At 42.1% G+C, this 26551-nt stretch overlaps 1 protein-coding gene across 2 annotated transcripts; it reads right to left on the reverse strand.

Annotated features, from left to right (window-relative positions):
* Nucleotides 1–8932: 8932 nt before the first annotated feature.
* LOC129824484 (ran-binding protein 3-like) lies at nucleotides 8933–25830 on the reverse strand. 2 transcript variants are annotated; one of them, XM_055884189.1, is made up of 16 exons: nucleotides 25655–25830; nucleotides 23756–23811; nucleotides 23574–23607; nucleotides 20012–20098; nucleotides 19804–19881; nucleotides 19512–19577; nucleotides 18670–18857; nucleotides 18363–18458; nucleotides 18132–18220; nucleotides 17826–17901; nucleotides 15889–15988; nucleotides 15685–15809; nucleotides 15395–15515; nucleotides 13674–13816; nucleotides 12901–13081; nucleotides 8933–12559 (listed from the first exon to the last, which is right to left on the reverse strand). In XM_055884189.1, exons 1-16 carry the CDS (start codon nucleotides 25731–25733, stop codon nucleotides 12516–12518), a joined length of 1563 nt encoding a protein of 520 aa, XP_055740164.1. In that variant the 5' UTR covers nucleotides 25734–25830; the 3' UTR covers nucleotides 8933–12515. The 2 variants fall into 2 exon arrangements, with proteins under 2 accessions (XP_055740164.1, XP_055740163.1); XM_055884188.1 differs by having other exon boundaries at nucleotides 18670–18869.
* Nucleotides 25831–26551: the final 721 nt, after the last annotated feature.

Here is a 26551-nt window from a genome sequence, read left to right on the forward strand (position 1 = left end):
TTCTCAAAAGAAAAACATTGAACAATTTCTAAAGACTGTTGACATCTAGTGGAAGCCATAGTAACTGCAACCAGGGTTCCTAATAATAAGGGAGTCCCATAGAAAACCATTGGAAAATCCTATGACCTCAATTATTTTCTCCTATGACCTCAATTTACCACCTGGGGGCGCAAATTAATTACTTAAAAATCATACAATGTGATTTTCTGGATTTTTGTTTTAGATTCCATCTCTCACAGTTGAAGTGTACCTATGATAAAAATGACAGACCTCTACATGCTTTGTAAGTATGAAAACCTGCAAAATCGGCAGTGTATCAAATACTTGTTCTCCCCACTGTATATCAAATACTTGATATACAGAACAAGTATTTGATACACTGCCGATTTTCCTACTTACAAAGCATGTAGAGGTCTGTAATTTTTATAGCATAGTTTTGTTTGATAAAATCATTTTTTTTATATCCTAACATGATCCATGTTGTATACAGCGTTTTGCATTATATATATATATATATATATATATATATATATATATATATAGACCTGAGGCATACCATGTATTAGCATAGCCTATGTGTATGTTATGTTAGCTATTGGTTAACATATTTCATTATAGTGAATTATTGTGTTCCCAATATTCTATATAATATATGTTTATAGATATGTGTTGTGTATTTGATGTATTGATGCAAGGCTCATCCGTAAAAATATTGATGCAGGGCTCACTCCCTGCTAAAATAAAGGTTAAATAAAATAAGTAATAGTAAACTTTTTAAATTCTCAATAGAGGTAGAGACTCGGATGACCTCTGGGAGCCAACTCCAAAGAGACCACAATTAAGTCCTCCATCCCTCACTCATTCAAACGTAGGAACTGGTTCCTCCAGTCTGACCCATGATGCTATCTCTGGCTCCACACCCACCCCCACCTGACCAAAATACATAACTGCAGACCTGAATGTGCCTCAGTGTCATTGTACTCTGTGCCTCAAGACATCTCCCATCCCCTGTACTACTTGCACTGTTACCCTCTGCTTCACAGCAGAAAGACATTTACATTACATTTAAGTCATTTAGCAGACGCTCTTATCCAGAGCGACTTACAAATTGGTGCATTCACCTTATGATATCCAGTGGAACAACCACTTTACAATAGTGCATCTAACTCTTTTAAGGGGGGGGGGGGGGGGTTAGAAGGATTACTTTATCCTATCCTAGGTATTCCTTAAAGAGGTGGGGTTTCAGGTGTCTCCGGAAGGTGGTGATTGACTCCGCTGACCTGGCGTCGTGAGGGAGTTTGTTCCACCATTGGGGTGCCAGAGCAGCGAACAGTTTTGACTGGGCTGAGCGGGAACTGTACTTCCTCAGAGGTAGGGAGGCGAGCAGGCCAGAGGTGGATGAACGCAGTGCCCTTGTTTGGGTGTAGGGCCTGATCAGAGCCTGAAGGTACGGAGGTGCCGTTCCCCTCACAGCTCCGTAGGCAAGCACCATGGTCTTGTAGCGGATGCGAGCTTCAACTGGAAGCCAGTGGAGAGAGCGGAGGAGCGGGGTGACGTGAGAGAACTTGGGAAAGTTGAACACCAGACGGGCTGCGGCGTTCTGGATGAGTTGTAGGGGTTTAATGGCACAGGCAGGGAGCCCAGCCAACAGCGAGTTGCAGTAATCCAGAAGGGAGATGACAAGTGCCTGGATTAGGACCTGCGCCGCTTCCTGCGTGAGGCAGGGTCGTACTCTGCGAATGTTGTAGAGCATAAACCTACAGGAACGGGTCACCGCCTTGATGTTAGTTGAGAACGACAGGGTGTTGTCCAGGATCACGCCAAGGTTCTTAGCACTCTGGGAGGAGGACACAATGGAGTTGTCAACCGAGATGGCGAGATCATGGAACGGGCAGTCCTTCCCCGGGAGGAAGAGCAGCTCCGTCTTGCCGAGGTTCAGCTTGAGGTGGTGATCCGTCATCCACACTGATATGTCTGCCAGACATGCAGAGATGCGATTCACCACCTGGTTATCAGAGGGGGGAAAGGAGAAGATTAATTGTGTGTCGTCTGCATAGCAATGATAGGAGAGACCATGTGAGGATATGACAGAGCCAAGTGACTTGGTGTATAGCGAGAATAGGAGAGGGCCTAGAACAGAGCCCTGGGGGACACCAGTGGTGAGAGCACGTGGTGCGGAGACAGATTCTCGCCACGCCACCTGGTAGGAGCGACCTGTCAGGTAGGACGCAATCCAAGCGTGGGCCGCGCCGGAGATGCCCAGCTCGGAGAGGGTGGAGAGGAGGATCTGATGGTTCACAGTATCAAAGGCAGCCGATAGGTCTAGAAGGATGAGAGCAGAGGAGAGAGAGTTAGCTTTAGCAGTGCGGAGCGCCTCCGTGACACAGAGAAGAGCAGTCTCAGTTGAATGACTAGTCTTGAAACCTGACTGATTTGGATCAAGAAGGTCATTCTGAGAGAGATAGCAGGAGAGCTGGCCAAGGACGGCACGTTCAAGAGTTTTGGAGAGAAAAGAAAGAAGGGATACTGGTCTGTAGTTGTTGACATCGGAGGGATCGAGTGTAGGTTTTTTCAGAAGGGGTGCAACTCTCGCTCTCTTGAAGACGGAAGGGACGTAGCCAGCGGTCAAGGATGAGTTGATGAGCGAGGTGAGGTAAGGGAGAAGGTCTTCGGAAATGGTCTGGAGAAGAGAGGAGGGGATAGGGTCAAGCGGGCAGGTTGTTGGGCGGCCGGCCGTCACAAGACGCGAGATTTCATCTGGAGAGAGAGGGGAGAAAGAGGTCAAAGCACAGGGTAGGGCAGTGTGAGCAGAACCAGCGGTGTCGTTTGACTTAGCAAACGAGGATCGGATGTCGTCGACCTTCTTTTCAAAATGGTTGACGAAGTCATCAGCAGAGAGGGAGGAGGGGGGAGGAGGGGGAGGAGGATTCAGGAGGGAGGAGAAGGTGGCAAAGAGCTTCCTAGGGTTAGAGGCAGATGCTTGGAATTTAGAGTGGTAGAAATTGGCTTTAGCAGCAGAGACAGAAGAGGAGAATGTAGAGAGGAGGGAGTGAAAGGATGCCAGGTCCGCAGGGAGGCGAGTTTTCCTCCATTTCCGCTCGGCTGCCCGGAGCCCTGTTCTGTGAGCTCGCAATGAGTCGTCGAGCCACGGAGCAGGAGGGGAGGACCGAGCCGGCCTGGAGGATAGGGGACATAGAGAGTCAAAGGATGCAGAAAGGGAGGAGAGGAGGGTTGAGGAGGCAGAATCAGGAGATAGGTTGGAGAAGGTTTGAGCAGAGGGAAGAGATGATAGGATGGAAGAGGAGAGAGTAGCGGGGGAGAGAGAGCGAAGGTTGGGACGGCGCGATACCATCCGAGTAGGGGCAGTGTGGGAAGTGTTGGATGAGAGCGAGAGGGAAAAGGATACAAGGTAGTGGTCGGAGACTTGGAGGGGAGTTGCAATGAGATTAGTGGAAGAACAGCATCTAGTAAAGATGAGGTCAAGCGTATTGCCTGCCTTGTGAGTAGGGGGGGAAGGTGAGAGGGTGAGGTCAAAAGAGGAGAGGAGTGGAAAGAAGGAGGCAGAGAGGAATGAGTCAAAGGTAGACGTGGGGAGGTTAAAGTCACCCAGAACTGTGAGAGGTGAGCCATCCTCAGGAAAGGAACTTATCAGGGCGTCAAGCTCATTGATGAACTCTCCAAGGGAACCTGGAGGGCGATAAATGATAAGGATGTTAAGCTTGAAAGGACTGGTAACTGTGACAGCATGGAATTCAAAGGAGGCGATAGACAGATGGGTCAGGGGAGAAAGAGAGAATGTCCACTTGGGAGAGATGAGGATCCCAGTGCCACCACCCCGCTGACCAGAAGCTCTCGGGGTGTGCGAGAACACGTGGGCAGACGAGGAGAGAGCAGTAGGCGTAGCAGTGTTATCAGTGGTAATCCATGTTTCCGTCAGTGCCAAGAAGTCGAGGGACTGGAGGGAAGCATAGGCTGAGATGAACTCTGCCTTGTTGGCCGCAGATCGGCAGTTCCAGAGGCTGCCTGAGACCTGGAACTCCACGTGGGTCGTGCGAGACTGAGACTGCTATGGGACTTGGCATCAGCAGCACAATCTTGTGTAGAGGACAGTGGGTGCTCTAAATCCTCTAATTGTCGACAGTGTGTAAATATTTTTTTCACTTTGTGTGTGGTTTGTGCACTTATGACATTAGATCAGTGTTTGCTGCTAATTTGGCCCTTATTTTAGTTAAATAGTTCACATCTGTGTTGTGAGGCATTGGATCAGCGTTCTCGTCTCGTGTTAGTACCTTTTATGTAGGGAAGCTACATTGTTTGTTTTATCTTTTACCAGATCTATTGTGTTATTATCCTAAATTAATTTCACATCTCCACAAACTTCAAAGTGTTTCCTTTGAAATAGTATCAAGAATATGCATATCCTTGCTTCAGGTCCTGAACTACAGGCAGTTAGATTTGGGTGTGTCATTTATGTGGAAATTGAGATGAAGGGTCATATCCAGAAGGGTTTTTTAAGCATGCCCCAGTTTAGGTCAACCAACAGGAAAAAGTCAGACTTAGTGTAGGGTACAGGCCGTTTCTGATGGTGGACGATAACACCCAGCAACAGTCAACAAAGAGATATTTGAAAACTTAATGTCTAAAACCAGCAAATCAAATTGTTTGGGGGCCGACTTGGTTGAGACAACAGAGCACTTTGACACATTCACACATTCCCCCGCTGAAAGATCAACCACAAAATGTTGGCACCATTATAACAGGTTGTAATCAAGCCCTTGTCTCTCCAGCATGGGAACAGAAGAGGAATGCCTGGTGCAGTAGTCTCAGGTTGGACTACTCCAAATCATCTTGGTTCTGACAAACACACCCACACAAACGCAAGCTTTGGAGGTCCATCAATCCATTTAAATACATCTCACACCCTACAGTAAACTGTGGATCATGAAATAACCTTCACAAAACAGCAGAATGTTAATAACCTATTTATTGGCACTTTATGTAGTGTCCTGTAATACTTAGTTTGAAATGAGACACCATCAGTCATTCATATCGCGTGAAGCTGTACTTAATTTAAAGTCTGATCCCTTTGGGGCGGCAGGTAGCCTAGTGGTTAGAGTGGTTAGGGCGGCAGGTAGCCTAGTGGTTAGCCTAGTGGTTAGAGTAACCAAAAGGTTACTGGATCAAATCCCTGAGCTGACCTTTTGCCCCTGAAAACGGCAGTTAACCCACGGTTCCCCGGTAGGCCGTCATTGTAAATAAGAATTTGTTCTTAACTTATTTGCCTAGTTAAATAAGGTTTAAATAAAATGTACTAAATGTTGTCATTTATAACACAAACATAAATGTCTTATCATTTGACACTGTACTTACTATAAAGACTGACGCCTTTAGTCATTCATAACACATAATTTACTTAATACCCATCCCGGATCCGGGATCCTCCTCATCAAAAAAGCTGACTAGCATAGCCTAGCCTAACGGGACAGGGATATCATATAATAGAATTTTCATGAAATCCCAAGTCCAATACAGCAAATGAAAGATAAACATCTTGTGAATCCAGCCAATATTTCCAATTTTTTAAGTGTTTTACAGCGAAAACACAATATATATTTCTATTAGCTCACTACAGTAGCCAAACACAACGCAATTTTCTCCCCGCAAAAAATAGCTTGCACAAAACCGACAAAATAGAGATAAAATGAATCACTAACCTTGAACAAATTCATCAGATGACAGTCTTATAACATCATGTTATACAATACAATTATGTTTTGTTCGAAAATGTGCATCTTTAGAGCTACAAATCCTGATTATACATTGTGAATACGTATCATCGATTCACTAGAATCTCCAGAGATATTTTGGACACTCACCTAATCTGACCAAAGAACTCATCATAAACTTTACATAAAAATACTTGTTGTATGGCAAATGAAAGATACACTGGTTCTTAATGCAACCGCTGTGTTAGATTTTTTTAAAATAACTTTACCATAACATACAGCTTGCGTTATTGCGAGACAGCGCTCACCAAAACGGCGGAGAATAGGACTCAACATTTTACACAGAAATACGAAATAACATCATAAATGTTTTCTTACTTTTGCTGAGCTTCCATCAGAATGTTGTACAAGGAGTCCTTGGTCCAGAATAAATCTTTGTTTGGTTTTAGAATGTCCATTTCTTCTGTCGAATTCGCGCCACAATGCTAGCCAAGGTTGCTAACATTCCCATCCTCTCTTGACGCAAAGAACGGAAAACTCCAAAAGTCCCAATAAACGTTGACTAAACTGATAAAACTCAGTTGAAAAAACCTACTTTATGATGTTTTTATCATATGTATCAAATAAAATCAGAAGCCGGAGATATTCGCCGTGTAAACCGAACGCTTTTCAGAAGACAATGTCGAGCTCCGCCGAGCGCCTTGGAAGACAAAGAAAATTCCGGACCTGTCACTCCAAAAGCTCTTGTTCGGCCTCAGATCAAGCTAGACACCCCATTCCACCTTCCACTGCCTGTTGACATCTAGTGGAAGGCGTATGAAGTGCATGCATATCGATAAATAAAAGCCAGTTGAATAGGCAGGCCCTGAAACAGAGCCTCGTTTTCTGATTTTTCACTTCCTGTATGGAAGTTTGCTGCAAAATGAGTTCTGTTTTACTCACAGATATAATTCAAACAGTTTTAGAAACTTGAGAGTGTTTTCTATCCAATAATAATAATAATATGCATATTGTATGATCTAGAAAAGAGTACGAGTCCGTTTCATTTGGGCACGATTCTTTCCAAAGTGAATACAGCGCCCCCCTATTGACAAGAAGTTTAATGATGTAAACACAAATGTATTAACACTTGAGGAATTATCACCAACAGCTAAAACAAATCAACATGACACTATATATACATTTAATTTTATTTGTACATTTTTAAAACAATACATTACATTTAAAAAAAATTCTAGCAATGAAATTACATTGAACAGGGCAGTGAATTGTGTAGCTTGTCCCTGAGCTGGCAGACAAATGGTTATTGTCTCTCTTCCTGCTGGAGGTAATGCATATCGGTTCCAACCTTAAAAGTAAAAATAAAGAAAGTTAGCAGGTCTGTTGGGAAATGCTGTGTCACACCATCTGGATAAGGGCATTTCTAAATCTTTCCATTTAGAAATTCTAAATGGGAAGATTGGAAACCATTCAATTTGTATTATTACAGTACCAGTCAAAAGTTTGTACACACCTACTCAGTCAAGGGTTTTTCTTTATTTTGACTATTTTCTACATTGCAGAATAATTGTAAATGAGAATTTGTTCTTAACTGACTAGCCTAGTTAAATAAATGTAAAATAAAATGAGGAATGCTTCTCCAACAGTCTTGAGCACTTGTTGGCTGCTGTTCCTTGACTCTGCGGTCCAACTCATCCCAAACCATCTCAATTGGGTTGTGGTCGGGTGATTGTGGAGGCCAGGTCTTCTGATGCAGCACTCCATCACTCTCCTTGGTCAAATAGCCCTTACACAGCCTGGAGGTATGTTTTGGGTCATTGTTCTGTTGAAAAACAAATTATAGTCCCACTAAGCGCAAACCAGATGGCATGGCTGCAGAATGCTGTGGTAGCCATACTGGTTAAGTGTGCCTTGAATTCTAAATAAATCACTGACAGTGTCACCAGCAAAGCACCCACACACCATCCCACCTCCTCCTCCATGCTTCATGGTGGGAACCACACATGCGGAGAACATCCGTTCACCTACTCTGCGTCTCACAAAGACACAGTGGTTGGAACAAAAACCTCAGATTTCCATTGAGCGTGTTTCTTGGCCCAAGCAAGTCTCTTCTTATTATTCATGTCCTTTAGTAGTGGTTACCTCTACAGCAGAGAGCCAGTTTCATAGTGTTTGATGTTTTTTGCGACTGCACTTGGACGAAGTTCTTGAAATGTTCCGCATTGACTGACCTTCATGTCTTAAAGTAATGATTGACTGTCGTTTCTCTTTGCTTATTTGTGCTGGGAAGTTATTTGTGCTGTTATTGACATAATGTGGACTTGGTCTTTTACCAAATAGGGCTGTCTTCTGTATACCACCCCTAACTTGTCACGACTGATTGGCTCAAACACATTAAGGAAAGAAATTCCACAAATGAACTTTTAGCAAGGCACACCTAATTGAAATGCATTCCAGGTGACTACCTCATGAAGGTTGAGAGAATGCCAATAGTGTGCAAAGCTGTCATCAAGGCAAAGGGTGGCAACTTTGAAGAACCTAAAATATATTTGGATTTGTTTAACACTTTTTTGGTTACTAAATGATTACATGTTTTGTCATAGTTTTGATGTCTTCACTATTATTCTACAATGTAGAAAATAGTAAAAAATAAAGAAAAGCCCTGGAATGAGTGTCCATACTTTTGACAGGTAGTGTATATGCATAAAAAGGGAATTACATTCTATTTACACAAGCTTAACTCGGGTCGGAATTCCCCCCTAAAATATATTAAGATTCCCTGATGTAAACGTCTCGACAGGACACAATGTGTGTGTATAGCAGTAGTCATCCTTACAGATTACTTACTGTGTACTAAGAACCAATTATATCTCACCAAAAGGAAGAAAACAAAACACAAACTTCTGTCAAATTAGTGGAAACTTCTCAAGCCTCCTTTCCACTGCCCATTGTAAATGAATGTCATTGCAAGTGTAGTAAATGTAATCTGTCTCTATTTGTTATTTTACATCTGGGAGAAATGATTGAAGAGTATTTAATGAAGGATCAAAGGTTTCAAAATGAAAAATACAAAAGTCAGTCCAAAATGTTATATTTTGTAAAGAGGGCGAGGAGTTGATTAACATTGTGTTCTACTAAAGGAAAATATATTCAAATGTGCATGCAGTACAAGGGTAGTACGGTTTTTTGAATGCACACAACAAAAATCACACAAAATCAATCTTTATTCCAACATATCTCAAATGAAAATGGATAAAAAGTTCATATCAATTTTTTTTTATAACAATATAAATCCTCAATATGTCAGAAATTAAAACAATGACATGCAGAATGTATACTGAACAAAAATATAAAAGAAACATGTAGGTCCCATATTTAATGAGCTGAAATAAATTATCCAAGAAATTGTCCACACACAAAAAGCTTATTTCTCTCAAATTTTGTGCACAAATTTGTTACATCCATGTTAGTGAGCATTTCTCATTTTCCTAGATAATCTATCCACCTGACAGATGTGGCATATCAAGAAGCTGATTAAACAGTATGATCATTACACGGGTGCAACTTGTGCTGGTGACAATAAAAGGCCACCCTAAAATGTGCAGTTTTGTCCCACAATGCCACCAATGTCTCAAGCTGAGGGAGCGTGCAATTGGCATGTTGACTGCAGGAATGTCCACCAGAGCTGTTGCCAGAGAATTTAATGATAATTTCTCTACCGAAAGCCGCCTCCAATGTTGTTTTAGAGAATTTGACAGTACATCCAACCGGCCTCACAACTGCAGACCATGTGTAAAGGCGTTGTGTGGGCGAGTGGTTTGCTGATATCAAGTTATGAACAGTGCACCATGGCGGCGGTGTGGTTATGGTATGGGCAGAATAACGAACACAATTGCATTTTATTGATAGCAATTTGAATGCACAAAAATACCGTGACGAAATCCTGATGGACATTTTTTTTTTTAAGTATCTGTGACCAACAGATGCATATCTGTATTCCCAGTTATGTGAAATCCATAGATCAGGGCCTAATCTATTTATTTCATTAAACTGATATCATATGAACTGCATGTAACTCCGTAACATCTTTGAAATCGCTGCATGTTGCATATAAATATTTGTTCAGTATAGATTTGTCAGGTTAATTTAGAGAAACATAAAACTAACAAAAACAACAGCCAATGAGTAGACAACTCAGCCATATAAACTCTAGAAACTTTCCAGGTGTATGCTTGGCTTTGTCTCAATTCTCTTTCATCCTTAAGTGTGTAGTTGTTCACTTCCTTTCACTGATTTGAAAGGAAATAACTGGTGTAACAGACGTGGTGGAAACCCAGCCTCCAATTCATTGCTTTTAGCTTTGAGAGTAGTGAATGAGTGCACACTTCAGGAGATATTGGGGTTAAGCCCCTTGCTGCCCGCTTCGTTGGTTATGCTTGGAGCATTAACCCATAAGAGAGTTATGTATTTGTTTTAGTACTTTGTGTACTAAGTCAATAGGAAAACTAAGAAACTGCTTTCGAAGTCTGAGATGCTAACCAGCCCTAGCCATTAGAAACATATTTTGTTAGTAGATGCCTCATGAAATTCATGACCAAAAATAAATGACATGTCTGGAAACTATTCAACATGGGGCAGATTCAGACTTAAGAAACGTATGCGTTTCCTACACACTTCTCGGTATTTGGTATGCAGATTTACCTTAATCGGGTAACACGCTCTGCATATGTGCCTACGTTGCGCGCTCTGAAAAAAACTTCCCACCACAAAAACCCTCCCATTTGCTGGCAAACAGATTTTCTCATGGAGTTTTCATCCAATAGGGTTCAGTACATTTATCTTAAGCCATCCCTTCCAATACGGTGTACCTTTTAGTTTGAATTTTGCCGACAGACTCACTGGAATATATTGAGAACGAGTTCAGAATATTATGGATCAATGAAAGAAAGCCATCTAAATATATGCATATTTGTCTGTGTTTCAGCACCAGTCGGTAGATTGAAAAATACTGATCTTGTCAATTATTCAGGTTTAGGAAAGTATTTATGAATCATAAAAAAACTGGTTTAGCGAGCCTTTATGAACGAAAGAAAACGGTGGTTTAATTCATTCTAAAAATTGCCACATTCAATTACCCATGGCAATGTTGGAAGATTAGCGTATATTGAATTATAATAGGGAGAATAGTGTACAATAGTAGGCTCTGCCGTCGTCTATTGCATGCACTAACCATGAAACTGTGTGACGACACGGCCAAGTATTGTGTCGCGCTCAACTCCATCATGATTTAATTAGCCTACACGTTTTAAAAATATATTATCAACTGTTACTAACGATCCTCAGCAACAAACACATGGCCATGACTGCATTTACAGAGGAAGCAAATTAAGGTAGTATAAAACAACGTAATTAAATGAAATTATGAAGTAGACTACAACTAAAGTGAACAGTAAATTGGCAGAACGAATAGATAAGGGATAATCAACGAGGGGCTATGCGTTCTATGGAAAACAATGAACGACGTGGAAGGTGTGTTCCACGACGCACTAGAGTGGAACTGACCTTCCACGAGTTGCATTATTTTCCAGAGAAAGCATAGAGCCCCGAGTTGATTATCCCTTTTATACCATGCCAATAATTTAACACATTTGCCTCTAGGTAGCTAGGAACTTCACTAGATGGCAAAGGTAGTTACCTTGGTAACAAAACAGACTTTCTAGTTTAGCTAACCAAACCATCAGACCTAGCTTGCGATTATGAAAATCGAATTCAACAATGCCAATGTTTTCAATTCGACTTTTGCTTTCAATGCAGCTCAAACATAAGGATGAACTATAGCCACTGAATTCTACCGTGTGTTAGAATGCATTTCAGAAACTAGTACTTAACAACGCCATGGTATAAGTGTGGTTATTAGGCCTACTGACAGTCGATACTGATAGTGACTAATATTTAACATGATAGAAATAGGAAACAGTGAAAGTTGGGGTAGCCTAAAATTAAGACTTTTGAGAGTGCCCATCCCTGCAAGTTAAAAGGCCGTACAATTTAAATTCTGCATAACGACACAGCATTTCATAAACTTTACTGTGGGACATTTTTATATACTTCAGTTCTGCCATATGCATGGTTTCCTCACGCGTAAAGGTGGTGGAATTATTAGTGGATTAAGTTCAAGGTCAGAGAGAAAAGTGCATAAAAAGGGAATTACGTTCCATTTACGCCCGCTTAGGTCAGAATCAGCCCCCATGTGAAAGCTGAATGGATGGGGATGATGTAGAAACCAGTCAAATGACTGACCATAAGACAGGTCAGTATACGGTGACAGACAGGAGTTCCTCTGGAGCCTGGAGTGGTTGGTTGGGTCCCAAAGGTGTGGTGGTGGTCTAGTGAGTAAAAAAGTCCCAAGGTAGAAACTGCATTCATACCTTAAAATGTTGGAGAGGAAAACACCCCCACACTCATCAATATGATGAGCAGCCAAGTCCCAAACCCAACAATTTGTCTCAGCTGCAAAAATAAGTATTTATTTTTGCAGATGAGAAAACAAAATAGAAAAAACTAAAATATAACAAAATGAAAAAAAAAAATATATATACAACTCCAGATGTTTTTATGTTGATTGAATGTAAAGAAAAAATTTACTGGAGCTAGACTTCTGAGTATCCAAAAGTACTGGTCTGAAGGACCCATGTTGGTCAGGGTAGGGTGTTCGTTGGGATGCCCTCAGTAAAATGCCCAAACAGCAGTAGCAGTATCCTGGCAGGCAATCCTTTAGGGGGACTAACGCTATGTGCTTCCAGCAGCCTGGGCCTCTCCTCCCTCTGAGTTAACTGCGGGACAGAGCAACAACAATGTTAATACCTGTATTACTGTATGATGGACAGGAAGACTAGTAGTACATAAATAGTGATTGGAAAGATACATGAAGACATGCTGCTAACTGCAGGGAGAAGACTACAACAACTAGAACAATGGGCACAGTTGGGAATAATTATTCACAATATACCACAGAGGCAGTTGAAGAACCTTGAAGTCACACTAAGTGCTGGAATGCCACAGACACACACCAAAGCCACTCACACATGTCAATCTCTGGTCTAAACCAGAGACTGAATCACGCACGCACGCACACAGTAAGCCCACTAGAGATGTATCTAGTTATTGATCAGACCTGCAGCATTGTTGACCTGATCTTCCTCATCGCTGTCCCCTTCAGAGTGGGGCAAGTCAGCCTCGGGGGCGCAGTCTGCAGCAGGGGCCTCCTGGGGCTCCTGGTCCGCCCGGCTCTTCAGGGCCAGGATACGATGGTGCAGCGCTGCTGCCAGCTGACCTGTGTCCTCCCTAGAACTAGCCTGGAGATGATGACAATAACAGCAAGGACAGACAGAGCGAAGTCATTAAAAACACCACAACAATAATAGGGATAAACAACACATCAGACAGACAACTGCTGCACTGTGTCCTAAAAACTAGCCTCAATTGAACCACAATTACAGGGACACTGTTGTGCTGATGAGGCGTTGAATTCAAGCACCTGTCTACTTCCTTATCCCTGTACACCCTCTAGTGTCTCTACTGAGTACTACACCACATTTCAAATTCATTTATTTAAATAGGGACAGGTACAAACACAGGGGTATTTTAATTTAGACAAAGAAAGCAGTTGCAAAAAGTTTTGCAACGGAAACCGGTTACTCCAAATGGAAAATGTTCTATAACGAAATCAAGAGTCTATTGGACAAATCCAGGTAGGTCCCTTCCCATTTCATTCTGTTGGCTTCCGTTTGGTTCGTTAGGTTCCCCCCCCAAAGGTGTGACAGATGTATACAGCTCTTTAGTTTTTTTCCAACACCCAACCCCAGATAAAATGCAAAAACTATACACAAAGCGTGTGATACGACTAACGTGAAGCAGGCTAAACGCTGGGCAATGGTGATGTCATACCGATATTAGGAAGACCTTGACCCCTTGGTCCTCTGTGTCCATGGCGGTGACACGGACACTCTTCTCGCTGGCCTTGTCCACCTGCATCTGAGGCCACAGTTTGGTGTTCAGGATCAATCTAAGGCTGCCCTGGGTCCGCATCACTTGAGGAACACACAGAGGTTTATGGGTCAAGGACGTTAGATAAAAAATGTAAACAGAAAAAAATAGGTACACTACCATTAAAAAGTTTGTGGGCACTTAGAAATGTCCTGAAATTGATCAGAAATACAGTTGTTAATAGACATTGTTAATGTTGTAAATGACTATTGTAGATGGAAACGGCAGATTTTTTATGGAATATCTACATAGGCGTACAGAGGCCCATTATCAGAAACCATCATTCCAATGGCACGTTGTGTTAGCTAATCTATGTTGATCATTTTAAAAGGCTAATTGATCATTAGAAAACCCTTTTGCAATTATGTTGGCACAGCTGAAAACTGTTGTTCTCATTAAAGAAGCAATAAAACTGGCCTTCTTTAGACAAGTTGAGTATCTGGAGCATCAGCATTTGTGGGTTCGATTTCAAGCTCAAAATGGCCAGAAACAAAGAACTTTCATCTGAAACTCATCAGGCTATTCCATGCGAGAAATTGCCAAGAAACTGAAGATCTCGTACAACGCTGTGTACTACTCTCTTCACATAACAGCGCAAACTGGCTCTAACCAGAATAGAACGAGTGGGAGGCCCCGGTACACAACTGAGCAAGAGGACAAGTACATTAGTGTCTAGTTTGAGAAACAGACGCCTCACAAGTCCTCAACTGGAAGCTTCATTAAATAGTACTTGCAAAACACCAGTCTCAACGTCAACAGTGAAGAGGCGACTCCGGGATGCTGGCCTTCTAGGCAGAGTTGCAAAGAAAAAGCCATATCTCAGACTGGCTAATAAAAAGAAAAGATTAAGATGGGCAAAATAACACAGACACTGACTGGACAGAGGAACTCTGACTAGAAGGCAAGCATCCCGGAGTCGCCTGAACAGAGTGTCCCATGGTGGCATTGGGGTTATGGTATTGGCAGGCCGGCATAAGCCACGGACAACAAACACTATTTTATTGATGGCATTTTAAAAGGCACAGAGATACCGTGACAAGATCCTGTGACCCATTGTCGTGCCATTCATCTGCAGCCATCACCTCATGTTTCAACATGCTAATATACAGCCCCATGTCGCAAGGATCTGTACACAATTCCTGGAAGCTGAAAATGTCCCAGTTTGTCCATGGCCTGTCACCCATTGAGCATGTTTTGGATGGCTCTGGATTGATGTGTACGACAGGTTGTTCCAGTTCCCGCCAATATCCAGTAACTTCGCACAGCCATTGAATCAAAGTGGGACAACATTCCACAGGCCACAATCAACAGCCATCAACTCTATGCGAAGGAAATGCTGACTGGTTCTCTGATCCATGCCCCATTTTTTTTTTTTTTTTAATGTAAATATGACCAACAGATGCATATCTGTATTCCAAGTCATGTGAAATCCATAGATTAGCCTCATGAATATATTTATTTTGACTGATTTCCTTATATGAACTGTAACTCGGTAAAATCTTTGAAATTGTTGAATGTTGCATTTATATTTTTGTTCAGTATATTATTTACTGATCAGTCAAAATTAAATGTGTACAGGTGAGTATACAGGCCAGTGTATGTCCAGGTGAGTGTGTACCTACCTAGACGTGATTGTAGTGATCCGTCGTCTGTGGATGCCATGTCATTAAGCCTGAGCAGCCCTCGACCCCGCTCTATCCACGTCTGGGCTGTCTTGTCAAACACAAACAACTTGCACTGGACCTGAGGGGGGAGACATACACATTACTTATCGAGAGGGGGGGAAATCACCACCGTCCTTGTAATCTAAATATTTAAAACTGATCCTACATCCGCAATCCTACTCTGAGACGCAATGTGAATATGGGCCCAAATGTATTCGTATATCGTCAGCCAGAGACTAGACACCGACCTGCAAAACGTTACTTTCTGATTCTTCTCCAGTTTTGACGTCTACCTTCTCCAAGATGCACTTCTTGGCTGTGGCTTTGGTGTACGCTGCTGCAGATTCCTCCAGTGACTCTGTCACGTTGTTACCTGTGATTACACACACACACGTAACAAGTTAACTAGAAATATACATTGGGATCAGCACTGGGCTGTACATGAGTCTTACCCTTCTCTGGTATGTTTTCCTTGGAAGAGGATTCAGACACAGGGGGAGCTGGTAAGACTTTACAGTCTTCCACTGATGCCTCCCCTCCCTTGGAAGGGCTCTGAAAACACACAGTACACTGTCAGCCAACCATGCATTGTCTCTACAGTGCAATAATAAAGTCCATTCCTACAGTTCACTCATGATAGAGCGCATTCGGGAAAGTATTCTAAAAATTGATTAAAAAAATGTAAAACCTTTTCTCATCAATCTACACAAAATACCCCATCACGACAAAGCGAAAACAGGCTTAGACATTTTTGCAAATGTATTAAAAATAAATATTATATTTACCTAAGTATTCAGAGCCTTTACTCAGTACTTTGCTGAAGCACCTTTGGCAGCGATTACAGCCTTGAGTCTTCTTGGCACACCTGTATTTGAGGAGTTTCTCCCATTCTTCTCTGTAAATCATCTCAAGCTCTGTGAGGTTGGATGGGGAGTGTCGCTGCACAGCTATTTTCAGGTCACTTCAGAGATGTTTGATCGGGTTCAAGGCTGGATGTTTGATCAGGTTCAAGTCCGGGCTCTGGCTGGGCCACTCAAGGACATTCAGAGACTTGTCCCAAACCAACTCCTGCATTGACTTGGCTGTGTGCTTAGGGTTCTTGTCCTGTTGGAAGGGGAACCTTTGCCCCAGTCTGAGGTCCTGAGCAGGTTTTCATCAAGGATCTTTCTGTACTTTGCTCTGTTCAACTTTGATCCCGTTCATCTTTCCCTCGATCCCGACTAGTCACTGCCGCTGAAAAACATCCTCACAGCATGATGCTGCCACCACCATGCTTCACCGTAGCGATAGTATTGGCCAGGTGATGAGCGGTGCATGGTTTCCTCCAAACATTACACTTGGCATTCAGGCCAAAGAGTTCAATGTTGGTTTCATCAGACCAGAGAATCTTGTTTCTCATGGTCTGAGAGTCCTTTAGGTGCCTTTTGGCAAACTCCATGCACGCTGTCATGTGCCTTTTACTGAGGAGTGGCTTCTGTCTGGCCACTCGACCATAATGGCCTGATTGGTAGAGTGCTGTAGAGATGGTTGTCTATCTGAAAGGTTCTCCTATCTCCACCGAGTAACTCTGGAGCTCTGTTAGAGTGACCATTGGGTTCTTGGTCACCTCCCTGACCAAGGCCCTTCTCCCCCGATTGCTCAGTTTGGCCTTGCGGCCAACTCTAGGATGAGTCTTGGTGATTCCAAACTTCTTCAATATAAAAATGATCGAGGCCACTGGGGACCTTCAATGCTGCAGAAATGTTTTGGTACCCTTCCCCAGATTTGTGCCTCGACACAATCCTGTCTAGGAGATCTACGGACAATTCCTTCAATCTCATGGCTTGGTTTTTGCTCTGACATAAACTGTCAACTGTGGGACCTTATATAGCCTTTCCAAATCATGTCCAATCAATTGAATTTACCACAGGTGTACTCCAATCAAGTTGTAGAAACATCTCAAGGATGATCATGGGAAACAGGATGCATCCGAGTACAATTTCAAGTCTCATAGCAAAGGGTCTGAATAATTATGCATCAGTTTTTTAAATTTGTAATAAATTTGCCCCAAAAAATCTAAAAACCTGTTTTCGGTTTGTCGTTATGGGGTATTGTGTGTAGATTGATTAAATTTTAAAAAATCTAATCAATTTTATAATAAGGCTGTAACGTAACAGAATTTGGAAAAAAATAGGTGGTCGGAATAATTTCCGAATGCACTATAAGTCAAAATAAGTGTGCACAGTACACACACAGTTCTTTCGTCTCCATAACAGTCCCAGGTTGTTGCATTTCTCAGGAGCCATCTCTATTTGGGTTCAACTGGGTTTGCTCGATCACCATCTCTATGGTCTATGTCACGGCCTAAAGGGCAACGCCCCCACTAATCAAACGAACAGTCTCTACTCACTAGGACTCTCTCTGACATGTTCTGTCCAAAGACAAATTTGGCCCCCTTGTCGGTATTGTGTATGGCGTTCTTTGAACTGAAAGGAATCAAGAAGAACAAGAAGATATTAGCACATTTTAGTAATTTAACAGACAGTTATCCAGAGCAACTTACAATTAATGCATTCAATTAAGGTAGCTAAAACAATCATATTACGATTATTGCAAAACCTTAAAAATTGTGAAAAAAACAAGTCTGATCTGAACTCATAAAGAAGCAGATTCTCTGCCAGAGCAAAGGTCTGAAAAGCCAGTGACAAAATGTTACCTGGGGGTGGCGATGTACTGTAAGAAATAGTTTGTTCCCTCCTGAGAATCCAGGGGTAACAACTTGCCATCTTTACTATTCTCTTCCAACTAGAAAGAGAGAAAGAGAACCGTCAGGTAAAATAAATATTTTGACGTTTCTTGCTAAGATTTTTTTTTACAAAAATAAATTGGATATTTAAACATCACCCTTGAATAATTTGAAGTGATTGTTTAAAGGAGAAATAACCACCTTTGCTCTGTCTTTGATATTTTGCCCAAACACGAAAGAAGACTCTGCAGAACAATCATTCTTCTCTCTGCTCGCGCCATCCTCCCTTTCATGTTTCTACAGGAGGCAAGATACAGCAGTCAGTCATCATGATGGGTTTGGGGAATTCAGCTTTCATTTATTGTTAAATAATAGTAATAATAATTGGGCAACCGAAAATAAATAACTGCACGATTCTGATAGTAAATGATTTCCAAAAAGTAGGTCTGGGCAGTTACTACACTTCTGCCTCTGTAATACTACACAGGACCATGATCGTAGTTCTCACCGGTGACTTAGCGAAGACGTCTGAGTGCTCAGTATTGTTCTGGAAGATGCTCGACCCTTCTGAGGTTCCGTCGGACGACTTCTTCACCCCGTTAGTGGACTCTGAGTTGGACTTGACTTGTGGGGCCTGGAGCAAGGCTGGCCGGAGCACACTGCGCTGCTGCTCCTTGGGTTTCTGACTGGGGACACCTGGAACACAATCTGCTAATGGATTGGATCTGAATGCCTTACAGAACTACCCCATGCACAACCATGTACTATATCATGCCATGTACTATATCACAACTACCATGCACTATATCACAATTACCATGCACTACCTCGTGCTACATCAGCACTACCACACAACTAACATGCACAACCATGTACTATATCAGAACTACCATGCACCACCACGTACTACATCAGCACTATATCACAACAAACATGCACCACCATGTACTATATATCAGAACTACCACCATGCACCTCCATCCATATTAACATGCTGTACTGCCATCTACATTTATACATTTACTTGGACCAGGAGTTTATCATGACTACTTGACCTGACCAAGAAAACTTATAGGGCCTAGTCATGGGCTATAACAAGGGCCCAGTTTTTCTCCTTCTAGTCAAGTCAGCACCCCACATACCAGACCACACCAGTTGAGGCTGGTGGGAGGAGCTATAGCAGGATGGGCTCATTGTAATGGTAAACATGGAGCGGTATCAAATATATGGAAACCACATGTTTGACTCAGTTCCATTTATTCCATTTCAGCCATTACAATAAGGCCGTCCACCTATAGCTCCTCCCACCAGCCTCTACAGAACCACACATACACAAGCATCAATACCCACCTGAACTAGGCGCCTGGCCATGGATGAGAGTAGGTGGTTTTAAACGAAACCCTACAGGCTTCTCATCTGGCGAGAGGAAGAAAAAACAGAACATGTAGAATTGTTTAAAAAAAAATCAATAACGGCAGCTTTCATAGTATTATTGTATCCTCAGTACATTTTATCATTAAATAAACACAGCTGGACTACAGTTTAAGCATACAATCCATATTACATACAAGTCAACCACTGGAAACTTCATGAGTGAAGCCTTTATAATGAGGAGTTACTAGAAGAAGTAGACAAGTCTCACCTGGTTCTGAGTCCTCTGAATTCCCAGTTGGAGACTGGCAGAAACTTGAGGGCATGAAGACATTGTTCTTACTAGACCCTGCAGAGAGCAGGAGAGAGGCTGCATTACACACAACACCAAATCTAGAAAATATTATTTTCCAACAATTAAGTAAAAATCGAGGAAAATACATTCAGCAGGGAATGACTTATCTAATGTGTTTCATTACCAGAATGTGAAGGTGGGAACTGTGTTAAAGATGAAGTCCTCTCTCTTTTTAATGGAGGACAGTAGCCACCATCCTCTTTGTCTGAACCTGAAAATAAGCAAATTGTCTTATTTTAGCCTTCTGTTGAAATGACCAATTAAAATGCTCTACCTGGGCACTAAGATATGCAGTACGGCTGTCCTACTGGTCGATCGAGAGTCATCTGTTCTTTCGACTAATCGATTGGTTAAAAAAAAGAATTGTGCTTTTACTCTAGTGGTAGCATGAGACGGAGTCTACAACCCACACAAGTGGCTCAGGTAGTGCAGCTCATCCAGGAGGACACATCAATGCGAGCTGTGGCAAGAAGGTTTGCTGTGTCTGTCAGCGTAGTGTCCAGAGCATGGAGGCGCTACCAGGAGACAGGCCAGTACATCAGGAGACGTGGAGGAGGCCGTAGGAGGGCAACAACCCAGCAGCAGGACCGCTACCTCCGCCTTTGTGCAAGGAGGAGCACTGCCAGAGCCCTGCAAAATGACCTCCAGCTGGCCACAAATGTGCATGTGTCTGCTCAAACGGTCAGAAACAGACTCCATGAGGGTGGTATGAGAGCCCGACGTCCACAGGTGGGGGGGGTTGTGCTTACAGCCCAACACCGTGCAGGACGTTTGGCATTTGCCAGAGAACACCAAGATTGGCAAATTCGCCACTGGCGCCCTATGCTCTTCACAGATGAAAGCAAGTTCACACTGAGCACATGTGACAGACGTGACAGAGTCTGGAGACGCCGTGGAGAACGTTCTGCTGCCTGCAACATCCTCCAGCATGACCGGTTTGGCGGTGGGTCAGTCATGGTGTGGGGTGGCATTTCTTTGTGGGGCCGCACAGCCCTCCATGTGCTCGCCAGAGGTAGCCTGACTGCCATTAGGTACTGAGATGAGATCCTCAGACCCCTGGTGAGACCACATGCACATTTGTGGCCTGCTGGAGGTCATTTTGCAGGGCTCTGGCAGTGCTCGTCCTGCTCCTCGCACAAAGGCGGAGGTAGCGGTCCTGCTCCTGGGTTGTTGCCCTCCTACGGCCTCCTCCACGTCTCCTGATGTACTGGCCCGTCTCCTGGTAGCGCCTCCATGCTCTGGACACTACGCTGACAGACACAGCAAACCTTCTTGCCACAGCTCGCATTGATGTGTCCTCCTGGATGAGCTGCACTACCTGAGCCACTTGTGTGGGTTGTAGACTCCGTCTCATGCTACCACTAGAGTGAAAGCACCGCCAGCATTCAAAAGTGACCAAAACATCAGCCAGGAAGCATAGGAACTGAGAAGTGGTCTGTGGTCACCACCTGCAGAACCACTCCTTTATTGGGGGTGTCTCGCTAATTGCCTATAATTTCCACCTTTTGTCTATTCCATTTGCACAACAGCATGTGAAATTTATTGTCAATCAGTGTTGCTTCCTAAGTGGACAGTTTGATTTCACAGAAGTGGGATTGACTTGGAGTTACATTGTGTTGTTTAAGTGTTCCCTTTATTTTTTTGAGCAGTGTATATATACATATATATATATATATACCAAAGACAATTACAAAAATACTGAATGAACAATGAACACTTATTTTAACTTAATATAATACATCAATAAAATCCATTTAGTCTCAAATAAATAATGAAACATGTTCAATTTGGTTTAAATAACGCAAAAACAAAGTGTTGGAAAAGAAAGTAAAAGTGCAATATGTGCCATGTAAAAAAGCTAAGGTTTAAGTTCCTTGCTCAGAACATGAGAACATATAAAAGCTGGTGGTTACTTTTAACATGAGTCTTCAATATTCCCAGGTAAGAAGTTTTAGGTTGTAGTTATAGGACTATTTCTCTCTATACCATTTGTATTTCATATACCTTTGACTATTGGATGTTCTAATAGGTACTTTAGTATTGCCAGCCTAATCTCGGGAGTTGATAGGCTTGAAGTCATAAACAGCGCAATGCTTTAAGCATAGTTTAATATTGCCTGCTTACATGAATTTCTTTTAAATAAATATGCAGGTTGAAAAAAATATATACTTCTGTGTATTGATTTTAAGAAAGGCATAGATGTTTATGGTTAGGTACATTCGTGCAACGATTGTGCTTTTTTAGCAAATGCACTTTTGTTAAATCATCCCCCGTTTGGCTAAGTTGGCTGTCTTTGTTAGGAAGAAATGGTCTTCACAGTTTGCAACAAGCCAGGCAGCCCAAACTGCTGCATATACCCTGACTCTGTTGCACAGAACGCAAGAGAAGAGACAATTTCCATAGTTAAAAGAAATTAATGTTAGCAGGCAATATTAACTAAATATGCAGGTTTAAAAATATATACTTGCGTATTGATTTTAAGAAAGGCGTTGATGTTTAGGTACACATTGGTGCAACGACAGTGCTTTTTTCGCGAATGCGCTTGTTAAATCCTCCGTTTGGCAAAGTAGGCTATGACTCAATGATAAATTAACAGGCACCGCATCGATGATATGCAACGCAGGACAAGCTAGATAAACTAGTAATATCATCAACCATGTGTAGTTAACTAGTGATTATGTTAAGATTGTTTTTATAAGATACGTTTTTATAAGATACGTTTAAATGCTAGGTAGCACCTTACCTTGGCTCCTGCTGCACTCGCATAACAGGTAGTCAGCCTGCCACGCAGTGTCCTCGTGGATTGCAATGTAATCGGCCATGATCGGTGTCCAAAAATGCCGATTACCGATTGTTATGAAAACTTGAAATCGGCACTAATTAAATCGGCCATTCCGATTAATCGGTCGACCTCTACTAGCAAACTTGCAAAATGTTATAAAATATTCTGGGTCCTCAGAGTTTCCCGCTCCAGTGAGCTTGGGACAGACACAGCTGTAAGGCTATTTGTGCAAGGAATAAGAAGTAATCAAGTTTGTTTATTTTGAAATACACTAAAACTTGTTTCTCACAAGTGTAGCATATGTTTTGAGCTTTGCAAACAACGTGTCCACTCCAACAATGAGAACAGTAAACGACTTTAATAATAATATATTGAATGCATTAACAGAAATTACCATTACCAAACAAGCATGGAAGATTAGAAATGATGGAAATTAACAGTAAATGTACTACTGGTGATATGTTAAGGGGAATTGATAGACACTAACAATCAAAAGGCAAACAATTCACACAATGAAGTTATGAAACAATGAATGCACACGAAATGGTGGGAGAGAGTGCATTCTGGAGAGGGACGTGCCTTGTGCATATTAGCCACACTCCCCTTTTTGGACTATGGCATGCCCGCAGCCTCGTCAATGGATTAGTCCACTGAGACAGGCGCAAATCTGACAGGTGTCTTGCATGCCATGAAAAAAAATGATCTATTTGCAACGGCTCGTCTAAATCAATCTCGGTCGATCAACAGCCTATCGACCAGTGGACTAAATGGGGTCAGCCCTACTACGCAGTATAATTTGATCCCTGGTAAATTAACTACAATACTATTAAGGGCATTATAAGGTCAGATGGAAATCATATGATGAAATAGGCTAACAGTCAGATGCGTTATATGCATACCCTACCTTCATCTTCTGCACTCGATCCATCAGCTGATCTCTGTAATAGAGAGCAGCACTAGGTCAACTGTTTGTTTCTCGGACTAGAAACAACTGAGTCAAATTATGAAGCTTTACAGTGAATTTCCATGAAGGCCCATTGATTTCCATCAATGTGAGGGGAAAGAATAGAATACTGTCTAGCTTACCTTCTGTGCTTTATCTTTTTGGAACAGAAACACTGGTGGCGCTATGGCAGGCTTCTCTGTTTAATGAAGAGGGAAATCATGATTTACCATACAGAAGAGTACATTTGTCACTTGTATGAAGTGTAGGCCTAATATCAAGACATCACAGCCCGTGAATCAGTTGGTGTCAACAATGAAAAACATTGTCACAGTGATTGTCATTTGTCATGAGCATTTGTCATGAGCAAACACCCTGCAGCAGTTTTGAGTTGACACAGGTTCTGCCATAATGTTTTTTTCTGAAAGGTAGAAGACCTACATCTGTGTAAGTCCATGTCTGGCATTCTGGATTCGCTGTTTAACGTAGGCATGTGTTTCTAATTTCACAAATATGTTCAGAGTGCCACTTGAGGAAATGCAGGAATATTTAGCTAAGGCTAAACCATAAACCTAGACAGACAAAATATTCCTGCCAAAAAGAATCCCAACACATGTATTCAGACTGTTTGTTTTGTCCTTCCTCCAACTTTCTGCTAACTGGGTCAATCACACAGACTTCCAACTCTCCCCATTCAGTGGAGATACTTCTGAATAGATGCCAAATGACCATGATGCAAGGTTTGAGAATAAACAACTTGCATTATATAATCCTTTATTCCATTCAGAGGTTGAAGTAAATAATCAGTTTAAAAACAAAAACAACCATACTAGCCTAGAATTGGTAAGGGACATTATATTTACTAAAACAAATATATCTAAATCAAACTAGGCATTTCAAATAGGACAATGTGTGCATCAAATAATTGCCATTTTAAACATAGGCTACATGTATGGACACCACATTGACAAGAGCATTGGATTTAGACCATCAAAACTCATGGCCTAGCCAACAAACTGCCAGGACAACTAGCACCTCAGCAGGCCAGGGTCAGAGAAAGGACTGTCATACTTTGTAAATAAATACAAGCACATGATCCAACAATATGTGTAGCTTGATTGTCACTTATGACAACAGTTGTTTCAAACAGTAGTAGTTGTGTAAGACAGTGACAGCATAGCCTAGCTTCCAATCCACATATCCAACCTTACTAGCTAGCTAACTACAAAATTAGGATAGTCTGGGTAATATAAATGCAGTCACAATATAGCGCTGGTCAACTACAAGCTAGTTAGCTAACAGGATTTGGCGCACCAACAAGACTTTATAAATGAGTCACCCAGTTCAGAATGTGCAGCATTCATTAGCTAAGATTGCTAGCAACATTTGCTAAATTGGCTAACACTACCTCGCTGGCAAGTGGGGTGTGAACAAATAGCTTGCTACCTTTAAAGAGACTTCATGATTTTATTAGTTAAATCAATGTCCTTGACAAATAGCTAGTTACCACTAGAACATGATATAGAAAGTTAGCATTAAGAGGAAGGTAGCTAACTAGCTAAGTTAGCCATAGCCCCATGAAGTGTCATTTCACCGGTTAACGTTAGCTGAGGAAATTGTTAGCAACCTAGCTGTGACTAACAAATTAAGAACTCGTATAACTAACAAGGTGGCAAACGTGCGTTAACGTGCATTAACTAGCTAACTGATTAGCTACAATATACCTTGCTAAATGTAGTTAAAATAACGTTAGCAAACAGATCTGATTAGCTAGCGTTAGCCAGCTTCCCATCCCCGCCTAAATAGCCGAAGTTAGATGTGGCTGGTTTGCTATGGTAGCTAGCTACCTGTATTGTGAAAATGAAGATGTTCTTTCTTATGTAGCCGGTCTGAAACAACAATTGGTTCCACTATTTTATTTAAAGGCTGTAAACCATTACGTTTATTGCAATGACATATATTTTTTTAAATAAATAAATAAATACGTAAACGGCCATGCAGATAATTCAACAGTTTTGTTTCCTCACACGGACACTGCTCACCTTCGTTTGCCAATTCCGCCATTTTACTTCTCTGCTCACACCCATAACCCACCGCGCAAAATACATAAACGCCGCCCATTTCTACAATTTATCTTCTGTAAAAAATGCTGCTACTCTCTGGGCGCGTTCGTAAATTCACTCTGGCTATCTACTCCGATTTCAGAGCACTCCCGTCTGAGTGTGCGAAAGCGCAGAATAACTGATGAATTTATGAACGTTCAATACGCCTTGAATATGGTCTGTGTCAGTAAACGTCGGCAAAGAAACGTAATTAAATTGTTGCCAGCAACAGTTACAATCACCAACTGTCTAGGCGTTCGTTATCCATATCGTTGGTGATTGTAACTGTGTTGCATTGTCTCAAACATTGTCTCAATGTTGTCTGGAAGTAGCTAATAAGCGAGTTAACTAGGTGCTTGACTGCCGTTGTGAGGCCAGAACGCTCGGATCAACCCTACTCTTCGGCCATGGCGTCCAGTGTGCGCTCTGAACGTTCCTAGAACGGACAATCTGACAACATTCTGAATTTACGATCGTGAAAAGTGCCCTCTGAGCGCTTCAGAGTGAATTTACGAACGCACCCTTTGTTTATTTCTATGCATAGTGTTACGGCTCTCGTTGGTAGAATGACCGGACCAAGGTGCAGAGTGGTAGGCGTACAATTTCTTTATTAATGTTCCACTAAAAACAATAAACAATACAATGACCGTAAAGCTTCGTAGTGCAACAAACAAAGACCCCACAAAACCCAAACGGAAATGAACAACTTATATCTGACTCCCAATCAGAGACAACGATAGACAGCTGCCTTCGATTGGGAATCAAACACATCAACATAGAAACAGAAAACCAAGAATGCCCACCCTAATCACACCCTGACCTAACCAAATAGAGAAA

This window comes from Salvelinus fontinalis, chromosome 26 (genome assembly GCF_029448725.1).
Source record: "Salvelinus fontinalis isolate EN_2023a chromosome 26, ASM2944872v1, whole genome shotgun sequence".
Lineage (NCBI taxonomy): Eukaryota > Metazoa > Chordata > Actinopteri > Salmoniformes > Salmonidae > Salvelinus > Salvelinus fontinalis.

Bases quoted from the DNA above. Each gene is read 5' to 3' on its own strand.
- LOC129824484 (XM_055884188.1), bottom strand. From the start codon at position 25,733: ATGGGCGGCGTTTATGTATTTTGCGCGGTGGGTTATGGGTGTGAGCAG. The intron at 15,516-15,684 runs GTCGGTGTCTAG...CTCCCCCCTCAG, and splicing joins CAGAAAGTAACGTTTTGCAG to GTCCAGTGCAAGTTGTTTGT. The intron at 13,082-13,673 runs GTATGACATCAC...CATCATCTCCAG, and splicing joins TCAAGGTCTTCCTAATATCG to GCTAGTTCTAGGGAGGACAC.